The sequence below is a fragment of the Oncorhynchus keta genome, chromosome 7 (genome assembly GCF_023373465.1).
Source record: "Oncorhynchus keta strain PuntledgeMale-10-30-2019 chromosome 7, Oket_V2, whole genome shotgun sequence".
NCBI lineage: Eukaryota > Metazoa > Chordata > Actinopteri > Salmoniformes > Salmonidae > Oncorhynchus > Oncorhynchus keta.
Genome location: NC_068427.1, coordinates 29,312,291 through 29,332,443, shown reverse-complemented (window position 1 = coordinate 29,332,443; position 20,153 = coordinate 29,312,291). Strand labels below are relative to the sequence as shown.

Here is a 20,153-nt window from a genome sequence, read left to right as displayed (position 1 = left end):
CCTAGACTTGGCGCTCCGGTATCGCTTGCCGTGCGTTAGCAGAGAGAACAGTCTATGACTAGGGTGGCTGGAGTCTGACAATTTTTAGGGCCTTCCTCTGACACTGCCTGGTATAGAGGTCCTGGATGGCAGGAAGCTTGGCCACGGTATGGTACAGGGCCGTTCGCACTACCCTCTGTAGTGCCTTGCGGTCGTAGGCCGAGCAGTTGCCATACCAGACAGTGATGCAACCCGTCAGGATGCTCTCGCTGGTGCAACGAAAACCTTTTGAGGATCAGAAGACCCATGCCAAATCTTTTCAGTCTCCTGAGGGGGAATAGATTTTGTCGTGCCCTCTTCAGTCATAGGAAAGGCGTCCATCTTTACACACAATTCACAAAACCTTATCTAGTTCTGCAGAACTTGGCTTGTGGTTAGCCTGAGGTCCTCAGTACTGTACTGAGTCCATCCAACAGTGATCCTAATTACAGCAGCACTGTTCCCACTGAGGCCCTACAGCTCAGTAAGAGGCTCAGTGCGCTGTTCTCTCTTCCTGTCCTCTTTGACTGGAGGTGGCTTTAACCTATTACACAGACTCAAATATATACCTGGAAGTGCTCAGCCTGACCTCAGTCCACACACAAACAGCGACCAAAGCTACTTAGCCCTGAGCTATACTGGGCTCCATTCATAAAGCACTAGGGCCATACTAGGACAGGCTTCCAGGAAGCTGTGATTAACCAATGTTCTGTTCCCTCTCAGTGTCACTGACCTGTAGGTCCCTAGCCAATGACAAGCAACATATAACGGAGATCGGCGGTGACTACCTGGTCAACAGCATTTTCCAATCACAGAAGTGCTTTTTTTCTACCTGGGGCAGCAGGCAGCCTAGTGGTTAGAGTGTTGGGCCGGAAAGGTTGCTGGATCAAATCCCTGAGCAGACAAGGTAAAAATCTGTCGTTCTGCCCCTGAACAAGGCAATTAACTCACTGTTCCCTGGTAGGTCGCCACTGTAAATAAGAATTTGTTCTTAACTGACTTCCCATACCAGATCCTTAAATAAAGGTAAAAAATAGAGTTGAAGTCGGAAGTTTACATACACTTAGGTTGGAGTCCTTAAAACTTGTTTTTCAACCACTCCACACATTTCTTGTTAAACTATAGTTTTGGAAAGTCCGTTAGGACATCTACTTTGTGCATGACAAGTAATTTTTCCAACAATTTTTTACAAACAGATAATTTCACTGTATCACAATTCCAGTGGGTCAGAAGTTTACATACACTAAGTTGACTGTGCCTTTAAACAACTTGTAAAATTCCAGAAATTGTCATGGCTTTAGAAGCTTCTGATAGGCTAATTTACATCATTACAGTCAATTGGAGGTGTACCTGTGGATGTATTTCAAGGCCTACCTTCAAACTCAGTGCCTCTTTGCTTGACATTATGGGAAAATCAAAAGAATTCAGCCAAGACCTCAGAAAAAAATATTGTAGACCTCCACAAGTCTGGTTCATCCCTGGGAGCGATTTCCAAACGCCTGAAGGGACCACGTTCATCTGTACAAACAATAGTACGCAAGTATAAACACCATCGGACCACACAGCAGTCATACCGCTCAGGAAGGAGAAGCGTTCTGTCTCCTAGAGATGAATGTACTTTGGTGCAAAAAGTGTAAATCAATCCCAGAACAGCAGCAAATGACCTTGCGAAGTTGCTGGAAGAAACAGGTACAAAAGTATCTATATCCACAGTAAAATGAGTCCTATATCAACATAGCCTGAAAGGCCGCTCAGCAAGGAAGAAGTCACTGCTCCAAAACCGCCATAAAAAAGCGAGACTACGGTTTGCAACTGCACATGGGGACAAAGATTGTACTTTCTGGAGAAATGTCCTCTGGTCTGATAGAACTGTTTGGCCATAATGACCATCGTTATGTTTGGAGGAAAAAGTGGGAGGCTTGCAAGCCGAAGAACACCATCCCAACTGTGAAGCACAGTGGTGGCAGGGCTTTGCTACAGGAGGGACTGGTTCACTTCACAAAATAGATGGCACCATGAGGAAAGAAAATAATGTGGATATATTTAAGCAATGTCTCAAGACATCAGTCAGGAAGTTAAAGCTTCGTCGCAAATGGGTCTTCCAAATGGACAATGAGCCCAAGCATACTTCCAAAGTGGTGGCAAAATGGCTTAAGGACAACAAAGTCAAGGTATTGGAGTGGCCATCACAAAGCCCTGATCTCAATCACCATAGAACATTTGTGGGCAGAACTGAAAAAGCATGTGCAAGCAAGGAAGCCTACAAACCTGACTCAGTTACTCCAGCTCTGCCAGGGTGAATGGGCCAAAATTCACCCAACTTATTGTGGGAAGCTTGTGGAAGGCTACCCAAAACATTTGACCCAAGTTAAACAATTTAAAGGCAATGCTACCAAATACTAATTGAGTGTATGTAAACTTCTGACCCACTGGGAATGTGATGAAATAAATAAAAGCTGAAATAAATCATTCTCTCCACTATTATTCTGACATTTCACATACTTAAAATAAAGTGGTGATCCTAACTGACCTACAACAGAGAATTTCTACTAGGATTAAATGTCAGGAATTGTGAAAAACTGAGTTTAAATGTATTTGGCTAAGGTGTATGTAAACTTCAGACTTAAACTGTATATAAAATAAACCCTATCCTTAACTCCAAAAAATATACATAATAAAAAAATGATAAGCAGTTAATGTCTCAGACAAGGCAAACTTACTAAATTAGTTAATGTACTCGCACACCAATTCTGACAATATTGCTTCTCTTGTCCATTCAATGTGATGGTGGCATGGTAGATGTTAAACACATATCTAAGATGAGCTCACCTTCATTTTGACTATGTACTGTGTGCCATATTGCTCTATCGTACATGGTTAGGTAGAAGACCTACTGAAGACACAGTAAGGATCTGATCTGGCCCCAATCCAATACACTCACCTACATCATGCATGCAACAACTACATACTGACAAATGCCATGCAACCAGCAGGCACCAACTTAGCAACCATCAAACTGTCAACTGACAAATAGTGACAACGTCAGTCCCCTAAACCATGCAACTATGAAAACAACTGAACAGGCACACAACTATCAACACACAAAAGCATAAGATATCTGCCCTGCTTAAGTTAATTTTGTTTTATAAAAAAAAAGAAACAATTAACCCTTACCCTACATAATATCTTTACTATGTACCATTCATAGTTTTTCCATAACATTATCATACAGTCAATTTTTAAATACTGCCATGCGCACATTCCAATTCCACAACTGTATTAAATTTCATTATCATCCATGTTTCAAATGAAAACAGTAATACCAATCGTTAAACCAATGGTTAGACTGACAAAGCCAAGAGCAAGAGAGACAATGCAGCTTAGTGTCTTCCTTCCATTGGCTTGTTTCCAGACTCCTGTACAGTTAGAGCAGACAGACAGAGTCTATACCTCTTCAGTTACAGTATTAAGAGACTAACCCTGCTGTTAGCAGACACGGTAGACAAAGAGACTGGTAGGTAAGTATTGTCAACAGTAGACTAGCTCCAGTAAGGCATTGTTTAGCTCCAGTATGAGTCTTTCGTTTACCTCTTGAGGTGTTGCTCCAGTTCCCTGAATAACAGCTTCATGGCCATCTCGTCCCGGCTTTGCACCCGGACCACCAGCTCTCTCATCGGGCTGTCCGTCAACTCTCCTCCAATAGAATCAGATATATTCCTATTTTCTAGTCCCTCGGTCCCTTTCTCTCTCTTAAAATCACTGTATATTCCTTCTGAGTTCCACCAGTCTGGAGAGCATTGGTGGAGATGTGGGGACAAGCCAAGGCTGTGTATGTATGTCTTTAGCCTCTGTGTGCTTCTCCAATGCATGCCAACTAGCGACTGATTGAGCAAAAACAAGAGTAGGGCACCTGTGACATCACAGTACTGCGTGCAGTCATGTGACCTAGTGTTACATAAACCATCAAAACAGATTAGCTTCTTCCCTGATGAGCACTTCTTCTCCTCCTCCTATCCTCCCCTTTCCCTCTCTCCTCCCCTCCCTGGTGAGCCCTGAGTCTACTACCCTCCAACAGACAAGAGAGGTGGTTACCATTCTCACACTACACCACCGTCCTGCAAACATTCACCTCTCCTCACTTGCCCTCTCCCTTCCTCCAGGGTGGTGTTGGACCCCCTCTGTGTTTAGGAGACCCCTGCCCACCCCCAAAGGCAGGGTGACAGGAGGGCAGAGTCCGGCCCCTGTATTTGAGCCGGGTCTTATCTTGTCACTTCTCATCAACAGGGTGGGCTAATGGGGGGCTTAACGCCTGCACACACAGAAAGAGTACAACACACACACGCGTCTGCAAACTTAGTCAGCCAGCAGCCTGGGTTAGGGGAATAACACAGACAAGGACAAAGCAGAGGGATTTACCTGTTCAAATACACTGAGGCCTGAATCAGAGTGGGCTTTCTATTGTTCAGATGTCCAACTGGGGCAGAAACACCGCCTCAGCACGTTACACCATCTCAGAGAGGCGGAGAGAGAGAGATGTGTATGAAGTACATGGATCCTGTTCCCGTGCGATGTGTTGGGCGGTAGTTGCGGACGGTGCAATTGTTGCATCAGGCGGTGATACAGCCTGACAGGATGCTCTGAATGGTGGAAAAATGTATGAAGGTCCTAGGGGTCAAGCGGAACTTCTTTAGCCTCCTGAGGTTGAAGAGGCGCTGTTGCATGAAGGCACCATTTCAGGTTGTCAGTGATGTGCACACAGAGGCATCTGAAGCTCGGACGCTCTCCACTGCGGCCCCGTCAATGTGGATGGGGTGTGCTCTCTCTGCTATCACCTGTAGTCCACAATCAGCCTCTTCATTTTGTTGATGTTGAGGGAGAGGTTATTTTCCTGGCACCCTTCTGCCAGGGCTCTCACCTCCCCGTCTCATCATTGTTGGTAATCAGGCCTTCCACTACTGTCTCGCCATCACCCACTGAATAACTTGTCATTTTTGCAGATTGAAAATGTTTGAGCTAGTATTACAGTAAGTCAATATTTATATTTAGGAATTAGCATGGCATTTAGTCAATAAATAAAATGCACCTTTGGATTTTACCCTGGTCTCGAAAGCAAATGGTTAGAACGTTTGTAAAGTTTAGCTGTCCTTTACGAAATTACCCTGTACATTTAAACATGACCAAATACACAAACTGTTTACAGCATAACTACTTTCTTACTGTGAACCTGAACAACCTAAATAAAATCTGAATGAGTAAAAACGGTCGATTCCTAATATAATAATGTGTTTTCTGACCGATGCATGCTTAATTTGGATTGGGCTCCCACAGACCTCTTAAATATTTGAACCGGGGACCAATGCAAATTGGTAAAATGTTACATTCCTAGTTTATAGCAATTCCCATATGTAACATGTGGTCAGGTGGAACCAATAGTTCATGAAAAGGTTCAGATGGCCTTTTACAGCCCACCATTCAACAAATATCCCCAAACATTACTAAGATACGTACAGGTTTACTAAGCTGAGTTCTCAAAAGGTGCTCTGCTATGTGGGTGTATGGTCTGATAGGGATAAATGGATAGTCGTGATGGGGGGGAGAAATCGATAGTTTCATATCGTCATATTATTCTGGGATGATATATCGATATCTTACTCCAAGTATCGATTATTAAAAAAAAAAGATACAAATAATGAACTTGCTACTGTAGGTTTTTTCAAATTGATTTAACCCTTATTGTACCAGGTAAGTTGACTGAACACATTCTCAATTACAGCAACGACCAGGGGAATAGTTACAGGGGAGAGGCGATGAATGAGCTGATTGTAAGATGGGGATGATTAGGTAGCGTAAGCTATTCGGCTGTACATGCACAAAAACGGCAGTATTTTTCATCCTATATCATGTACTTCATCTTTTTAAATATTGAGCCAACATGTTTGCAGCACTTTTATTTGCTTCACTAATCAAAACTCGTTCTCTCATGCTCTCGTCTCTCTGCAACAGACATCGAGTGAACAATATGTTTGAAACATCAAATCGCAATATCGAGTTGCAATACATACGGAATCGAGAGAAACGCAATAAATATTGTATTGGCACCTACAGCTGAAGTCAGAAGTTTACATACACCTTAGCCAAATACATTTAAACTCAGTTTTTCACAATTCCTGACATTTAATCCGAGTGAAAATTCCCTGTCTTAGGTCAGTTAGGATCACCACTTTATTTGAATAATGTGAAATGTCAGAATAATAGTGGAGGAAATTATTTATTTCAGCTTTTATTTATTTCATCACATTCCCAGTGGGTCAGAAGTTTACATACACTCAATTAGTATTTGGTAGCATTGCCTTGAAATGGCTTAACTTGGGTCAAAAGTTTTGGGTAGACTTCCACAAGCTTCCCAAAATAAGTTAGGTGGATTTTGTCCCATTCCTCCTGACAGAGCTGGTGTAACTGAGTCAGGTTTGTAGGCCTCCTTGCTCGCACACCCTTTTTCAGTTCTGCCCACAAATTTTCTATGGGATTGAGGTCGGGGCTTTGTGATGGCCACTCCAATACCTTGACTTTGTTGTCCTTAAGCCATTTTGCCCCAAGTATGCTTTGGCTCATTGTCCATTTGGAAGACTCCTCCTTTTTCCTCCACACATAACGATGGTCATTATGGCCAAACAGTTCTATTTTTGTTTCATCAGACCAGAGGACATTTCTCCAAAAAGTATGATCTTTGTCCCCATGTGCAGTTGCAAACCGTAGTCTTGTTTTTATGGCAGTTTTGGAGCAGTTGCTTCTTTCTTGCTGAGTGGCCTTTCAGGTTATGTCGATATAGGACTTGTTTTACTGTGGATATAGATACTTTTGTACCGGTTTCCTTCACAAGGTCCTTTGATGTTGTTCTGGGATTGATTTGCACTTTTCACACACTAAAGTACGTTCATCTCTAGGAGACAGAACAAGTCTCCTTCCTGAGCGGTGTGACGGCTGCATGGTCCCATGGTGTTTATACTTGCGTACTATTGTTTGTACAGATGAACGTGGTACCTTCAGGCGTTTGGAAATTGCTCCCAAGGATGAACCAGACTTGTGGAGGTCTTGACTCATTTCTTTTGATTTTCCCATGATGTCAAGCAAAGAGGCACTGAGTTTGAAGGTAGGCCTTGAAATACATCCACAGGTACACCTCCAAATGACTCAAATTATGTCAATTAGCCTATCAGAAACTTCTAAAGCCATGACATAATTTTCTGAAATTTTCCAAGCTGCCTTTAAACTTAGTGTATGTAAACGTCTGACCCATTGGAATTGTGATACAGTGAATTATAAGTGAAATAATCTGTGGAGTGGTTGAAAAACGAGTTAATGACTCCAACCTAAGTGTATGTAAACTTATAACTTCAACTATAAGCATCGTGACAATATTGTATCGTGAGGTCCCTAGCAATTCTCAGCCCAAGGAGAGGTGTCTGACAAAGCGTGTGCTGATCCACACAGCAGCCATTACATAGATGTGTGCGAGAAAAACAAAGGCTACAGGTATGACTAATGTGGAGTGAAACCAGGCATTAGCAGGTCTAACACACACAAAACACTCCCACACATTCTGGGGCACGATGCACCGCCCAAAGACATTTTGAATACGCTCAAAGATAAAGCTGTAGAAAGACTAGAGATTCTTACATGAACCATGAAAAGAGGGGCAAAAGACAGAATACAGAGAAAGCAGAGAGAGAGTGAGGGGACAGAGAGTGAGAGAATAGAGAGAGAGGGAATGAGGGGGCCAGAGAGAAAGAGGGGGACAGAGAGAAAGAGGGGGACAGAGAGAAAGAGGGGGCCAGAGAGAAAGAGGGGGAGAGAGGAGAGAGAGAGAGAGAGAGAGAGAGAGAGAGAGAGAGAGAGAGAGGGACAGAAAGGGAGAGGGAATGAGAGGGGGACAGAGAGAAAGGACAGAGAGAATACAGAGAAAGCAGAGAGACACAGAGTGAGAGAGGACAGAAAGGGAGAGGGAATGAGAGGGGGAGAGAGAGAAAGAGGGGGAAAGAGAGCCAGAGTCAGTCGTGCCTGCGGCTGTAACAGTAGTCTCCCTCATCAGTCTTTGTGTGGAGTCACTGGGCTGTTGATGAGAAGTGACACATGGGGGGGGTGTGATGTTAGAAGCCTTTACTGGAGCCTAGAACCAACTGATGTTCCCCTCCACACGCAACCACCAACACGGCTGGACCACTCCAGTGTGTGTGTGTGTGTGCGGTCACTGCGGTGTGAACTGGGGCTTATCCCCAGAGACAATAGCAGAGCTGTCCAAATTGGGGCGATGGGAGAGAAAGAGGGGGCAATGAGGATAGAGGAAAACGAAAGAAGGAAGAGAGGGGGATCTGTACATTGGCTTGGAACATGATGTTCTAGCTCCAGACGGCTAGTCAAGCCAGAACATTACTTCCACTCCAGCAGTTGAGTGAACTGGGAGGGCTGAGCTGGATGTATGATACTGTACACTCAACGGTGCCGTTTGGGTCAGTCACATAGTCATGTAATAGTGCGTTATATGGACCCCCGGAGTGAAAGTCTTAATCAAATAGGATTGGTTGGCCCTTTCACACTATTAACCTCAGGAGACGCACACACTTATCTTTAGGACTCTTACTGTCCCCACATACCCAAACACAGATGGGACAGATGGGTGGTTTGATTGTTTCCAAACAGACCAGGACTTCACACTACCAGATAACAGATCCTAATCCACCATCTAGTACATACTGTACACTATCAATAGTTTTTATGTCCTGGAATATAAACGCTGAAATGTCATCAAAAAAGAACAGTATTTGTAAGTGATGTAACATAGGACAGGTCCTCATCAATATACTGTCAGTAATCAACTGATAGGATTCACACAGACCAATGCACCACACACAGACTCTCTCACACACACTGCCAATAGAGGGTTAATCGGAGGGCAGACGTGTACAGTTTATGTAGTGTAAACCAGCCAACTTCTTTACCCACATCCACTGAAATGCAATAGAGACACACGTCAAATGTCCTATAAATTGGGGACATAGTGTTCCTGCATAAGGAATGTTTCTCTGTTAAATGAGATGGGTGTGTTCATGCATGTGTGTTCATGTTTGTGTGATGTGCTGTGTACTGCTGTGCAGCTCATGTTCTACTGAACAAGAGTAATGCCTCTTGGTAACAGAGAGCAGCTTCAGAGCATAAATACTGCACTAAAACACACAGCCCCCCCCCCCCCCCCCACACTCACATACACAAGAGAGAAGACAGAATAGTGAAGTACACTGACTGTAAAGTCCAAAGTCTGATATTTCAGAGAAGTGAGGCCAGTCCTTACAGAAGGTTCTAGTGTTGATCTGTAACCCCTTCAACTAGAATGTCCCCATTTTAATCATTATTGTCCCAACACTTACTAAACTACCAGATTTACACTACCGTTCAAAAGTTTGGGGTCACTTAGAAATGTCAATGTTTTTGAAATAAAAGCAAATTTTTAGTCCATTAAAATAACATCAAATTGATCAGAAATACAGTGTATACATTGTTAATGTTGTAAATGACTATTGTGTAGCTGGAAACGGCAGATTTTTTAAAATGGAATATCTACAGTTGAAGTCGGAAGTTTACATACATTTACATACAAGCCTAATACATTTAAACTCAGTTTTTCACAATTCCTGAAATGTAATCCGAGTAAACATTCCCAGTCTTAGGTCAGTAAGGATCACCACTTTATTTTAAGAATGTGAAATGTAGTAGAGAGAATGATTTATTTAAGCTTTTATTTATTTCGTCATATTCCCAAGTGGGTCAGAAGTTTACATACACTCAATTAGTATTTGGTAGGCTTGCCATTATTTTTTTTATTTTTTTTACTTGGGCCAAACATTTTGGGGAGCCTTCCACAAGCTTCCCACAATAAGTTGGGTGAATTTTGGCCCATTCCTCCTGACAGAGCTGGTGTAACTGAGTCAGGTTTGTATGCCCTCTTGCTCGTACACACTTCTTTAGTTCTGCCCACACATTTTCTATAGGATTGAGTCCAGGGCTTTGTGATGGCCACTCCAATACCTTGACTTTGTTGTCCTTAAGCCATTTTGCTACAACTTTTGAAGTATGCTTGGGGTCATTGTCCAGTTGGAAGACCCATTTGCGACCAAGCTACAAGTACATTAGAGTGTCACGCTTGAGAAACAGACACCTCACAAGTCCTCAACTGGCAGCTTCATTAAATAGTACCCGTAAAACAACAGTCTCAACGTCAAAAGTGAAGAGGCAACTCCGGGATGCTGGTCTGTTTTATTAAGATTTCCTCTGTCCAGTGTCTGTGTTATTATGAATCTTTTATTTTTATTGGCCAGTCTGAGATATGGCTTTTTCTTTGCAACTCTGCCTAGAAGGCCAGCATCCCGGAGTCACCTCTTCGATGTTCTCATTTCTCAGAACAAGAATAAACTGTCATGTTTCAGAAGAAAGGTCTTTGTTTCTGGCCATTTTGAGCATGTAATCGAACCTACAAATGCTGACGCTCCAGATACTCAACTAGTCTAAAGAAGGACGATTTTATTGCTTCTTTAAAATCAGCACAACAGTTTTCAGCTGTGCTAACATAATTGCAAAAGGGTTTTCTAAGGATTAATTAGCCTTTTAAAATTATCAACTTGGATTAGCTAACACAACGTGCTATTGGAACACAGGAGTGATGGTTGCTGTGGGTGGGGTTATATCCTGCCTGTTTGGCCCTGTCCGGGCGTATCGTCGGCTGGGGCCACGGTGTCTCCCGACCCCTCCCGTCTCAGCCTCCAGTATATATGCTGCAGTAATATATATATTCTCTCTCCCTCTCACAGGTGCTGACCTGTTGCACCCTAGACAACCACTGATTATTATTTGACCCTGCTGGTCATCTATGAACCTCTTGGCCATGTTCTGTTATAATCTCCACCTGGCACAGCCAGAAGAGGACAGGCCACCCCTCATAGCCTTGTTCCTCTAGGTTTCTTCCCAGGTTCTGGCCTTTCTAGGGAGTTTTTCCTAGCCACCGTGCTTCTACGCCTGCATTGCTTGCCGTTTGGGGTTTTAGGCTGGGTTTCTGCACAGCACTTTGTGACATCAGCTGATGTAAGAAGGGCTTTATAAATACATTTGATTGATTGATTGCTGATAATGGGCCTCTGTACGCCTATGTCAATATTCCATTTAACATTTTTTATTTTAAATCTGCCGTTTCCAGCTACAATAGTCATTTACAACATTAACAAAGACTACACTGTACTTCTGATCAATTTGATGTCATTTTAAAATGGACAAAAAAAGTGCTTTTCTTTCAAAAACAAGAACATTTCTAAGTGACCCCAAACTTTTGAACGGTAGTGTATGTTTTTTTCCCACAACCACTCAACAACCTCCCCCTGCTTCCCACCCATCCTTCCCGCTCTTCAGCTGTCCATCTGTCTGGTCAGCTGATGACTGCTCTGTCCATCTGTCTGGTCAGCTGATGACTGCTCTGTCCATCTGTCTGGTCAGCTGATGACTGCTCTGTCCATCTGTCTGGTCAGCTGATGACTGCTCTGTCCATCTGTCTGGTCAACTGATGACTGCTCTGTCCATCTGTCTGGTCAGCTGATGACTGCTCTGTCCATCTGTCTGGTCAGCTGATGACTGCTCTGTCCATCTGTCTGGTCAGCTGATGACTGCTCTGTCCATCTGTCTGGTCAACTGATGACTGCTCTGTCCATCTGTCTGGTCAGCTGATGACTGCTCTGTCCATCTGTCTGGTCAGCTGATGACTGCTCTGTCCATCTGTCTGGTCAGCTGATGACTGCTCTGTCCATCTTCTGACTGGAACAGTAGTGGGGAACAGCTACAATCCACTTTGGAAGAAGAGAGAGAGGGAGGGAGGGAGGGAGGGGGAGGGAGGGAGGGAGAGAGAGAGAGAGAAAAAGACACAGACAAAGAGCTTTCCAACCTACAGCTCCATGACATAGCAGAGAGCTGAGAGCAGAGGGTAGAGAGGACTTAGCTTCTGTCCACTGCCAACTTATCAGCCAGCCCTACCCATCCATGCCCTCTCACAGAGACATGAACTGCTGGGGCTCAGTGCTATACACCCTTATGACTCTATCAGACTATACTCATATAAACACAGAGAGAACACAAGCTACTGCCCAGAACCACAAACACACATCCTATAATGTGCAGATAAAAAGCCACAGCACGCAGAGCATGCGCACACAAGCCTCTCTTCTGAGAGGATTTGAATATGGCTTTTTCTTCACTGCTTCTCTGACATGCTACAGTATAGCCTAATGATGAGTAACTATCTGCACATTATAGGACAGGGACTTGACATGAAGTGGTTTAACTAAGTGCCTAATGCTAGTAGCAAATAGTGTACCGTAATAAAATAAGCAGTGGTCCATGTTATATAATAATAGCGCTTAGCTCCCTGAACAATCTTACTGATTACGAGCTCCAATACCCCCGTCTCCATAGGTGTCTGTCATCCCAGAATATAAGAGAAATGGCATCATTTCCAAATTAGAGCCATTACTGCTCCCTCAAATCCTCCGGTATTCCCCGTGTGTATCAGTACGTGTAAACCTATAGAGTAGTTGTTAGTGTGACAACTGGTACACTTTCACTTCAACACCAACTAAAACACTTGAATAGCCCTTTCAGGAAATTGGATGATTAATGCTAGTTATAAAAGGTGTGTTGTACAGACCTTTAACCATTATCCTTTCTCTCAGTTTCTGGTCTTGAGTTAAAGACATCAGTTGACCAACACCTGAGCTTTGCTTATCTGCCGCTTCAGAGAAGTTGATCATGGAAGTTCATTCTGCGTGGATATACAGCTAAACCCTTGCGGACTACAGGCCCTGACCCCTCACCTTCCCGTGTGTGTTGTTGTATCTTATAAGATGTTCAGAGAGAGAGGAAGAAATGAGTGGAATAACTAGAGAGACTGCATCAGGCCAAAGGCAGTGACGACAGAGGGCTAACATAAGCACCTCTTAATCCTACAGAAAACACATAGCTCAGTGGCTGCAGATCCATACATGGACTGGGATATACATGCCGTGAGTGTGTACAGTGCATTCGGAAAGTATTCAGACCTCTTGACTTTTCCCACATTGTTACGTAACGTCCTTATTCTAAAATGGATGATCCCCCCCATCAATCTACACACAATACACCATAAGGACAAATCAAAAACAGGTTTAAAAATGTTTAACCAATTAATCAAAATAAAAAACTGAAATACCACATTTACATAAGTATTCAGACCCTTTACTCAGTACTTTGTTGAAGCACCTTTGGCAGCAATTACACCCTAGAGTCTTCTTGGGTATGACATTACAAGCTTGGCGCACCTGTATATGAGGAGTTTCTCCCATTCTTCTCTGCAGATCCGCTCAAGCTCTGTCAGGTTAGATGGGGAGCACAGCTGTACAGCCATTTTCAGGTCTCTCCAGAGATGTTCAATGGGGTTCAAGTCTGGGCTCTGGCTGGGACACTCAAGGATATTCAGAGACTAGTCCTTCCTGTTGGAAGGTGAACCTTTGGCCCCATCTGGAGGTCCTGAGCACTCTGGAGGATGTTTTCATCAAGGATCTCTGTACTTTGTGCCGTTCATCCTTCCCTCGATCCTGACTAGTCTCCCAGTCCCTGAAAAACATTCCCCACAGCATGATGCTGCCACCACCATGCTTCACCGTAGGGACGGTGCCAGGTTTCCTCCAGACGTGACGCTTGGCACTCAGGCCAAAGAGCTTAATCTTGGTTTCATCAGACCAGAGAATCTTGTTTCTCATGGTCAGTTCTTTAGGTGTCTTTTGGGAAACTCCAAGCAGGCTGTCATGTGCCTTTTACTGAGGAGTGGCTTCTGTCTGATTGGTGGAGTGCTGCAGAGAAGGTTGTCCTTCTGGAAGTTTCTCCCATCTCCACCAAGAAACGCCCTTCTCTCCTGATTGCTTAGGAGCGGCCTGCTCTAGGAAGAGTCTTGGTGGTTTCAAACTCCTTCCACTTAAGAATGATGGAGGCCACTGTGTTCTTGGGGACCTTCAATGCGGCAAAAACATTTTTGGTACCCTTCCCCAGATCTGTGCCGACAATCCTGTCTGAGCTCTACGGACAATTCCTTCGACCTCATTGCTTGGTTATTGCTGACATGCACTGTCAACTGTGGGACCTTATATAGACAAGTGTGTGCCTTTCCAAATCATGTCCAATCAATTAAATTTACCATAGGTGGAATCCAACCAAGTTGTAGAAACATCAAGGATGATCAATGGAAACAGGATGCACCTGAGCTCAATTTTGAGTCTCATAGCAAAGGGTCTGAATACTTCTGTAAATAAGTTGATGTTTTTTTAATACATTTGCTAAAATTTCTAAACACCGGTTTTTGCCTTGTCATTATGCAGTATTTTGTGTAGATTGATGAGGACATTTTCATTTAATCAATTTTAGAATACGGCAGTTACGTAATAAAATGTGGCAAAAGTCAAGGGGTCTGAATACTTTCCGAATGCACTATTTTTGGACCACTAACACAGAGGAGAGTGAGTCCATCTCCGGATATGCTACTTTCACAGAAATCTTCAGAAATGTCTTCCTGTGCTAGTTAGTGCAGACACTGACCTGTGTCCTGGGCAGTAACACACAGATACAGATACAACCTCTAGCCTGGATACTACTGTTGAGGCCAATGGAGATGCTGTGTGCATTTGAGAGAGTGTTTATATATATTACATTGAGAGCCCAGAGGTCAGAGGAACAACAAGAGAGAGGAACAGAGAAAGAGAAAGCTAGAAGGATGGAGCGAGAGATATAGCTGTGGTGCGGGGGCAGATGCAGAGCAGAACAGGTTTGAACCGGTCAGCTGTGACTGACTGTTCTAAAGGACAGGCCCTATTACAGCATCACAACACTGCAGGCCAGTTAGGATGCTTTAATCAGATGCCCGCAGCAGTAAGTAACAGCACAGGGATGGATGGTGCTTGTGGCCATTTAGTGCCTACCATCTAATGCCATCACTGGTCAACCCGGCCAAACTACAGTCAAGTGGTCAGAGTGAAGTCTTAACATTACTGGGTCATTTCACCAATTTGGTGTCTTTTGAGAAGTGTAAAAAAATATGTTTGATTTCACCTATTTTAACATTGTCATGAGCTGTGTTCGAATACCCATACTGTATTCTACATACTTTGAGTATATACACTACATACTATTAGTTCATTTTAGTATAATGTAAACAAACAATATCCTTTCAGTTGAGTGTACTAGCGCTGGAAGTTGATGCTGTTGCTATGCAACTTCTTGCTAGCTTGTTACCATAACAAATTACTAGCTAGACATCTTACGACTTCATTAACAATGTCCATTGAGAAAGCACAAATATACCACTTAGCTAAGGTAAGAATTACATAAATATTCAACTCAAATGTTGGGTAGCTAGTTAGATAGCATATAGGTAATAAACTGGCAAGTTCGATGTATTGGTAGGCAACTAACGATGGGTAACTAGCTAACATACCAAGCAACTGCTGTAATGTCATGCTATGCAGTTTGTATGGCTAGCGTAGCTAACAAATTGTCAGTCAACATAATGTAACTTATTTCAAAAGTCATTAGTTTATTTCATTGCTTAACATTTGTCATAATTAGTCAAGGCAATGAATTTCTATCCGTTCTCATTGGCTGCATATTTACCTCAATTTTCTTCAAATCCCAAAATATTGCGAAGCTACGCTCATTGCCTGAAGAATTGCATTATGGGCCGGAAATATAGTGTCCACTGCTTGTATATGTAGTACGACATCCGGGAACTTTTGGCATACTTACTATATCCATACTATGACCAATAAGCATACTACATACTCAATTTAGGTGACAAATAGTAAGGTTTGTGCAGTTAGCATGATTATACAAACACAGCTATGGTCAAAAAATGAAATTGTTTAAACATTTCTAGCCTGTATCTACGGGCATCAGATTTGACTTGTAATGCTCGACCCGCTCAGTTTTCCGCCACAAAATTGCCGAAAAGCATAGAACCAGCTCACCTGCTTTTACTCCATGATTAGACTATAATATGTTCTATGTTTCTTTTCAATTTCCTTTTTAAAAATGTATAGTTTCACCATATTAAAACAAGAGTTCAGTTCACATAACAGGGTTGACCTTAAAATAAGGGACAGGCATAAATTAATCAATAAATCATATTAAATCATTAATAATCTTCAGAAATGACTGTCAAAGCAACAAAATAACTAAGGCTTTACAATGACGGTCAAACTTGGAGACATTTTGGGATTAAGTGTATTAAAATATCTTTTAGAAGTGACAGGGTTGATGGAGGTACATGTGAAAATGCTGCAATTTTTGCACTTTAGCAAGCCTTTGTTCATATATTGAATATTGAACTTTCTATGTGGTCTATATTAAAGGGCACTATTTAATATAACAGGCTTTTGGAATGGAGTATTTGTGCATAATTTCTATTTATAATATCAAAGGAACACAAAAGGCACTCATTTGTGAAATGATCCTACTAACTACATATTTCACTGTTTAATGTAATGGCATAAGGGAACTCACCTACAGGTGGGCAGCAAAAGGGCAGGTCAGGAGAGAACATGGGGGGGGAAGGGAGACAAAACAACAGATTAACATACAGTATAGTACATGCATACATCCACACATGATTCACAGTTCAACAAGGGTGTGACTGCCACAAGTCACTTCTGAACAGCATTTGGTATACAGTGCATTCAGAAAATATTCAGACTCCTTCCCTTTTTCCACATGATACATGATACAGCCTTGTTCTAAAATGGATTCAATTACATTTTTCCCTCAATCTACAGGTTTTTAGCAATGTTTGCAACATTAAAAATTAAAAACAGAAATACCTTATTTACATAAGTATTCAGACCCTTTTGCAAAGGGTCAAACTTTCCAGTAAATTTCTATAATTTTTCCAGAATTTTTTGATGGGAAGTTAAGCCCAGGAATATTGCTTACATTCATCAAAAAAAGTTTACTTATAATAGTGAACCTTTTTTGAGGGATACACATCAATTCTAGGTTGTGGCATATTTTGGTGAAACTATCTCAAATTCAATGGAATTGCAACCCTCTGAATGCACAGTGCATTCTTCCGTCACATGTACAACTGATTCTCAAGATCTTGCACACAATTGAGATGCTATTGAACCTACACTACTATACTGTCTGAGCCAAGGACTACATGCTTTCTGGTAAGTTTTGATTACAATACTGGGTGGGGTGAATATATTTTATATGACATACATGATTCTTTGTTAACTAGTAAATAGTAGCCTACAGCAAAGTGTGTTTAAATCATTTCTAACTTGTTAACAATTTCTGCTAGTTCGTTTTTGCTACCATGTGGGTTTTCACTTGCATCAGCCTGCTAACTGAGGAGTGTTAATTCACCTGTTTCCATACATGTTTAATTTTAAAACATCTTACAAAGGAGTTGTTTAATCTAACTGTTTAACTAATTTATCTGTACATGGATTTTTTTAAACAAATGAACCATTTTTCCTCATCTTTACAGGAAAATGCCACGGCCACTATCTGATGTGTGGAGACATTTCACTGCAGCTAATGTAGAAGGAAAAGCGGTGTACATTTGCAAATACTGTGCCAAATATGTGAAGAATGCAACAAAGATGCCGAATCATCTGGCCAAGAGCATAGGTCCCTCAGTGCTCACAACAACCAACCTGACAAAATTCCCTCTACCTCTATTCTAGATGAAAATGATGAATTGGACACCTTATCGATAGCAACAGCTCATGGTCCTCCTGGAATCAGACTTTTCTTTTGACTCAATAGAGCAACGTAGTCAGAGAAATGCTGATGAATGTCTTGCTCGAGCTGTGTATGTAACTGGTTCACCTCTGATGCTCACAAGCAATGTGTATTGGAAGAGATTTCTGAATGTTCTTCGCCCAGCATACACCCCTCCGACCAGATATGCTTTATCTATTAATTTGCCAGATGCAGAGTTCAACAGAGATCAAGTGAAGGTCAAGCAAATCAGAGAAAGCAGACTATTGTAATCATCTCAGGAATGATAACTACATCATCTCCACCCCTCAACCAGTATTCTACAAGAGCACAGACACAAGGGACAACAGACACCGGTTTCCAAATTGCAGATGAGCTGAAGGCTGTCAATGACCTTGGACCACAGAAGGTATTTGCACTGGTGACAGACAATGCTGCGAACATGAAGGCTGCTTGGTCTAAAGTAGAGGAGTCCTACCCTCACATCACACCCATTGGCTGTGCTGCTCATGTAGTGAATCTGATTCTCAAGGACACCATGGCACAGAAAACAATTGGTACACACTACAAAAGAGACAAGGAAATGGTTAGGTATGTGAATGGTCATCAAGTTACAGCAGCAATCTACCTCACCAAGCAAAGTGAGAAGATTAAGAGCACCACATTGAAGCTGGCCAGCAACACCCGTTGGAGTGGCGTCATCATGTTTGACAGTCTCCTGGAGGGGAAGGAGTCTCTCCAAGAAATGAGGGTCCATCAGGATGATGTATTTTGTAGAGAGTGGTGAGCAGCCTAAAACACCTGAAACCTATCACAGTAGCCATTGCACGGATTGAGGGAGACAATGCCATCCTGTCTGATGTTCAGACTACTCTGCTTGCAGATGTAAGGGAAGAAATCCGTACTGCCCTGTCCACTTCACTGTTGCTCAAAGCAGAGGAAACTGCAGTTCTGAAATACATCAAAAAGCGCTAAGACTTTTGCCTGAAGCCTGTACATGTTTTACCCCAAGTCTGCTGGCAAGAGCATCCTGTTTGGTGCAGAGATCAACAAGGTCTATGGTGTCATCACTACCATGTCTCACCACCTTGGCCTGGATGAGGGCAAGGTTCTTGGCAGTCTGGCAAAGTACACTTCCAAGCAAGGGCTTTGGGATGGAGATGCAAAATGGTAGTCATGCCAACATATATCATCAGCCAACTGGTGGAAGGAACTTTGTGAATCCGAGGGTCTTTCCCCTGTTGCCTCCATCATCCTCCAAATCCCAATAACATCCGTCGCCTCAGAGCGCAACTGGTCCTTGTTTGGGAACACACACACCAAATCATGGAACAGGCTGACCAATACAAGGGTTGAAGAAATGGTGGCCATACGGGCAAATTTTTGGCTTTTGGAGCATGACAACAAGCCATCCTCAACAAGGTTGGAAAGTGACAGTGAAGATGAGGCCTCAGAGTCTGATGTTCAAGAGGTGGACATTGAGGAGGTCCAGAAGACATGGAACATACATTTACAGATGTTAAAAACTTTTGGATAGACCATTGGGGATCATTCAATATTCCCTTTATTTTGTTATTTAGTGAAATCATCCCATGTGAATAGTCAACTGATTTAAATTAAGTTCAATACGTAACTAAATTGTTTATTTCTATTGTAAGGATTTAATCATTTGCAAATATGTCTACTTATGATACGTTTTTGCTTATGTTTGTCTCCATATGAAATGGTACATACAGTGCCTTGCGAAAGTATTCGGCCATTCGGTCAAACAAAGATATAAAACTGTATTTTTTGTGAAGAATCAACAACAAGTGGCACACAATCATGAAGTGGAACGACATTTATTGGATATTTCAAACTTTTTTAACAAAACAAAAACTGAAAAATTGGGCGTGCAAAATTATTCAGCCCCCTTAAGTTAATACTTTGTAGCGCCACCTTTTGCTGCGATTACAGCTGTAAGTCGCTTGGGGTATGTCTCTATCAGTTTTGCACATCGAGAGCCTGACATTTTTTTCCCCATTCTTCCTTGAAAAACAGCTCGAGCTCAGTGAGGTTGGATGGAGAGCATTTGTGAACAGCAGTTTTCAGTTCTTTCCACAGATTCTCGATTGGATTCAGGTCTGGACTTTGACTTGGCCATTCTAACACCTGGATATGTTTATTTTTGAACCATTCCATTGTAGATTTTGCTTTATGTTTTGGATCATTGTCTTGTTGGAAGACAAATCTCCGTCCCAGTCTCAGGTCTTTTGCAGACTCCATCAGGTTTTCTTCCAGAATGGTCCTGTATATGGCTC

The 20,153-nt window shown here is 42.4% G+C and overlaps 1 protein-coding gene across 4 annotated transcripts in view; it reads right to left on the bottom strand.

Annotated features, from left to right (window-relative positions):
• Window positions 1–20,153, bottom strand: part of LOC118386273 (TSC22 domain family protein 1-like) — a 96,581-nt gene that overhangs the window by 15,061 nt on the left and 61,367 nt on the right. The window contains exon 1 of one of the 4 annotated variants that reach the window (XM_035773891.2): window positions 3,607–3,875. The exons of the other annotated variants lie outside the window; for them this stretch is intronic. Within the exon in view, the coding sequence (XP_035629784.1) occupies window positions 3,607–3,692 (86 nt within the window). The 5' untranslated portion in view covers window positions 3,693–3,875. Of the gene's footprint in view, window positions 1–3,606; window positions 3,876–20,153 lie in introns of those variants that run through there. 4 annotated transcript variants of the gene reach the window in all.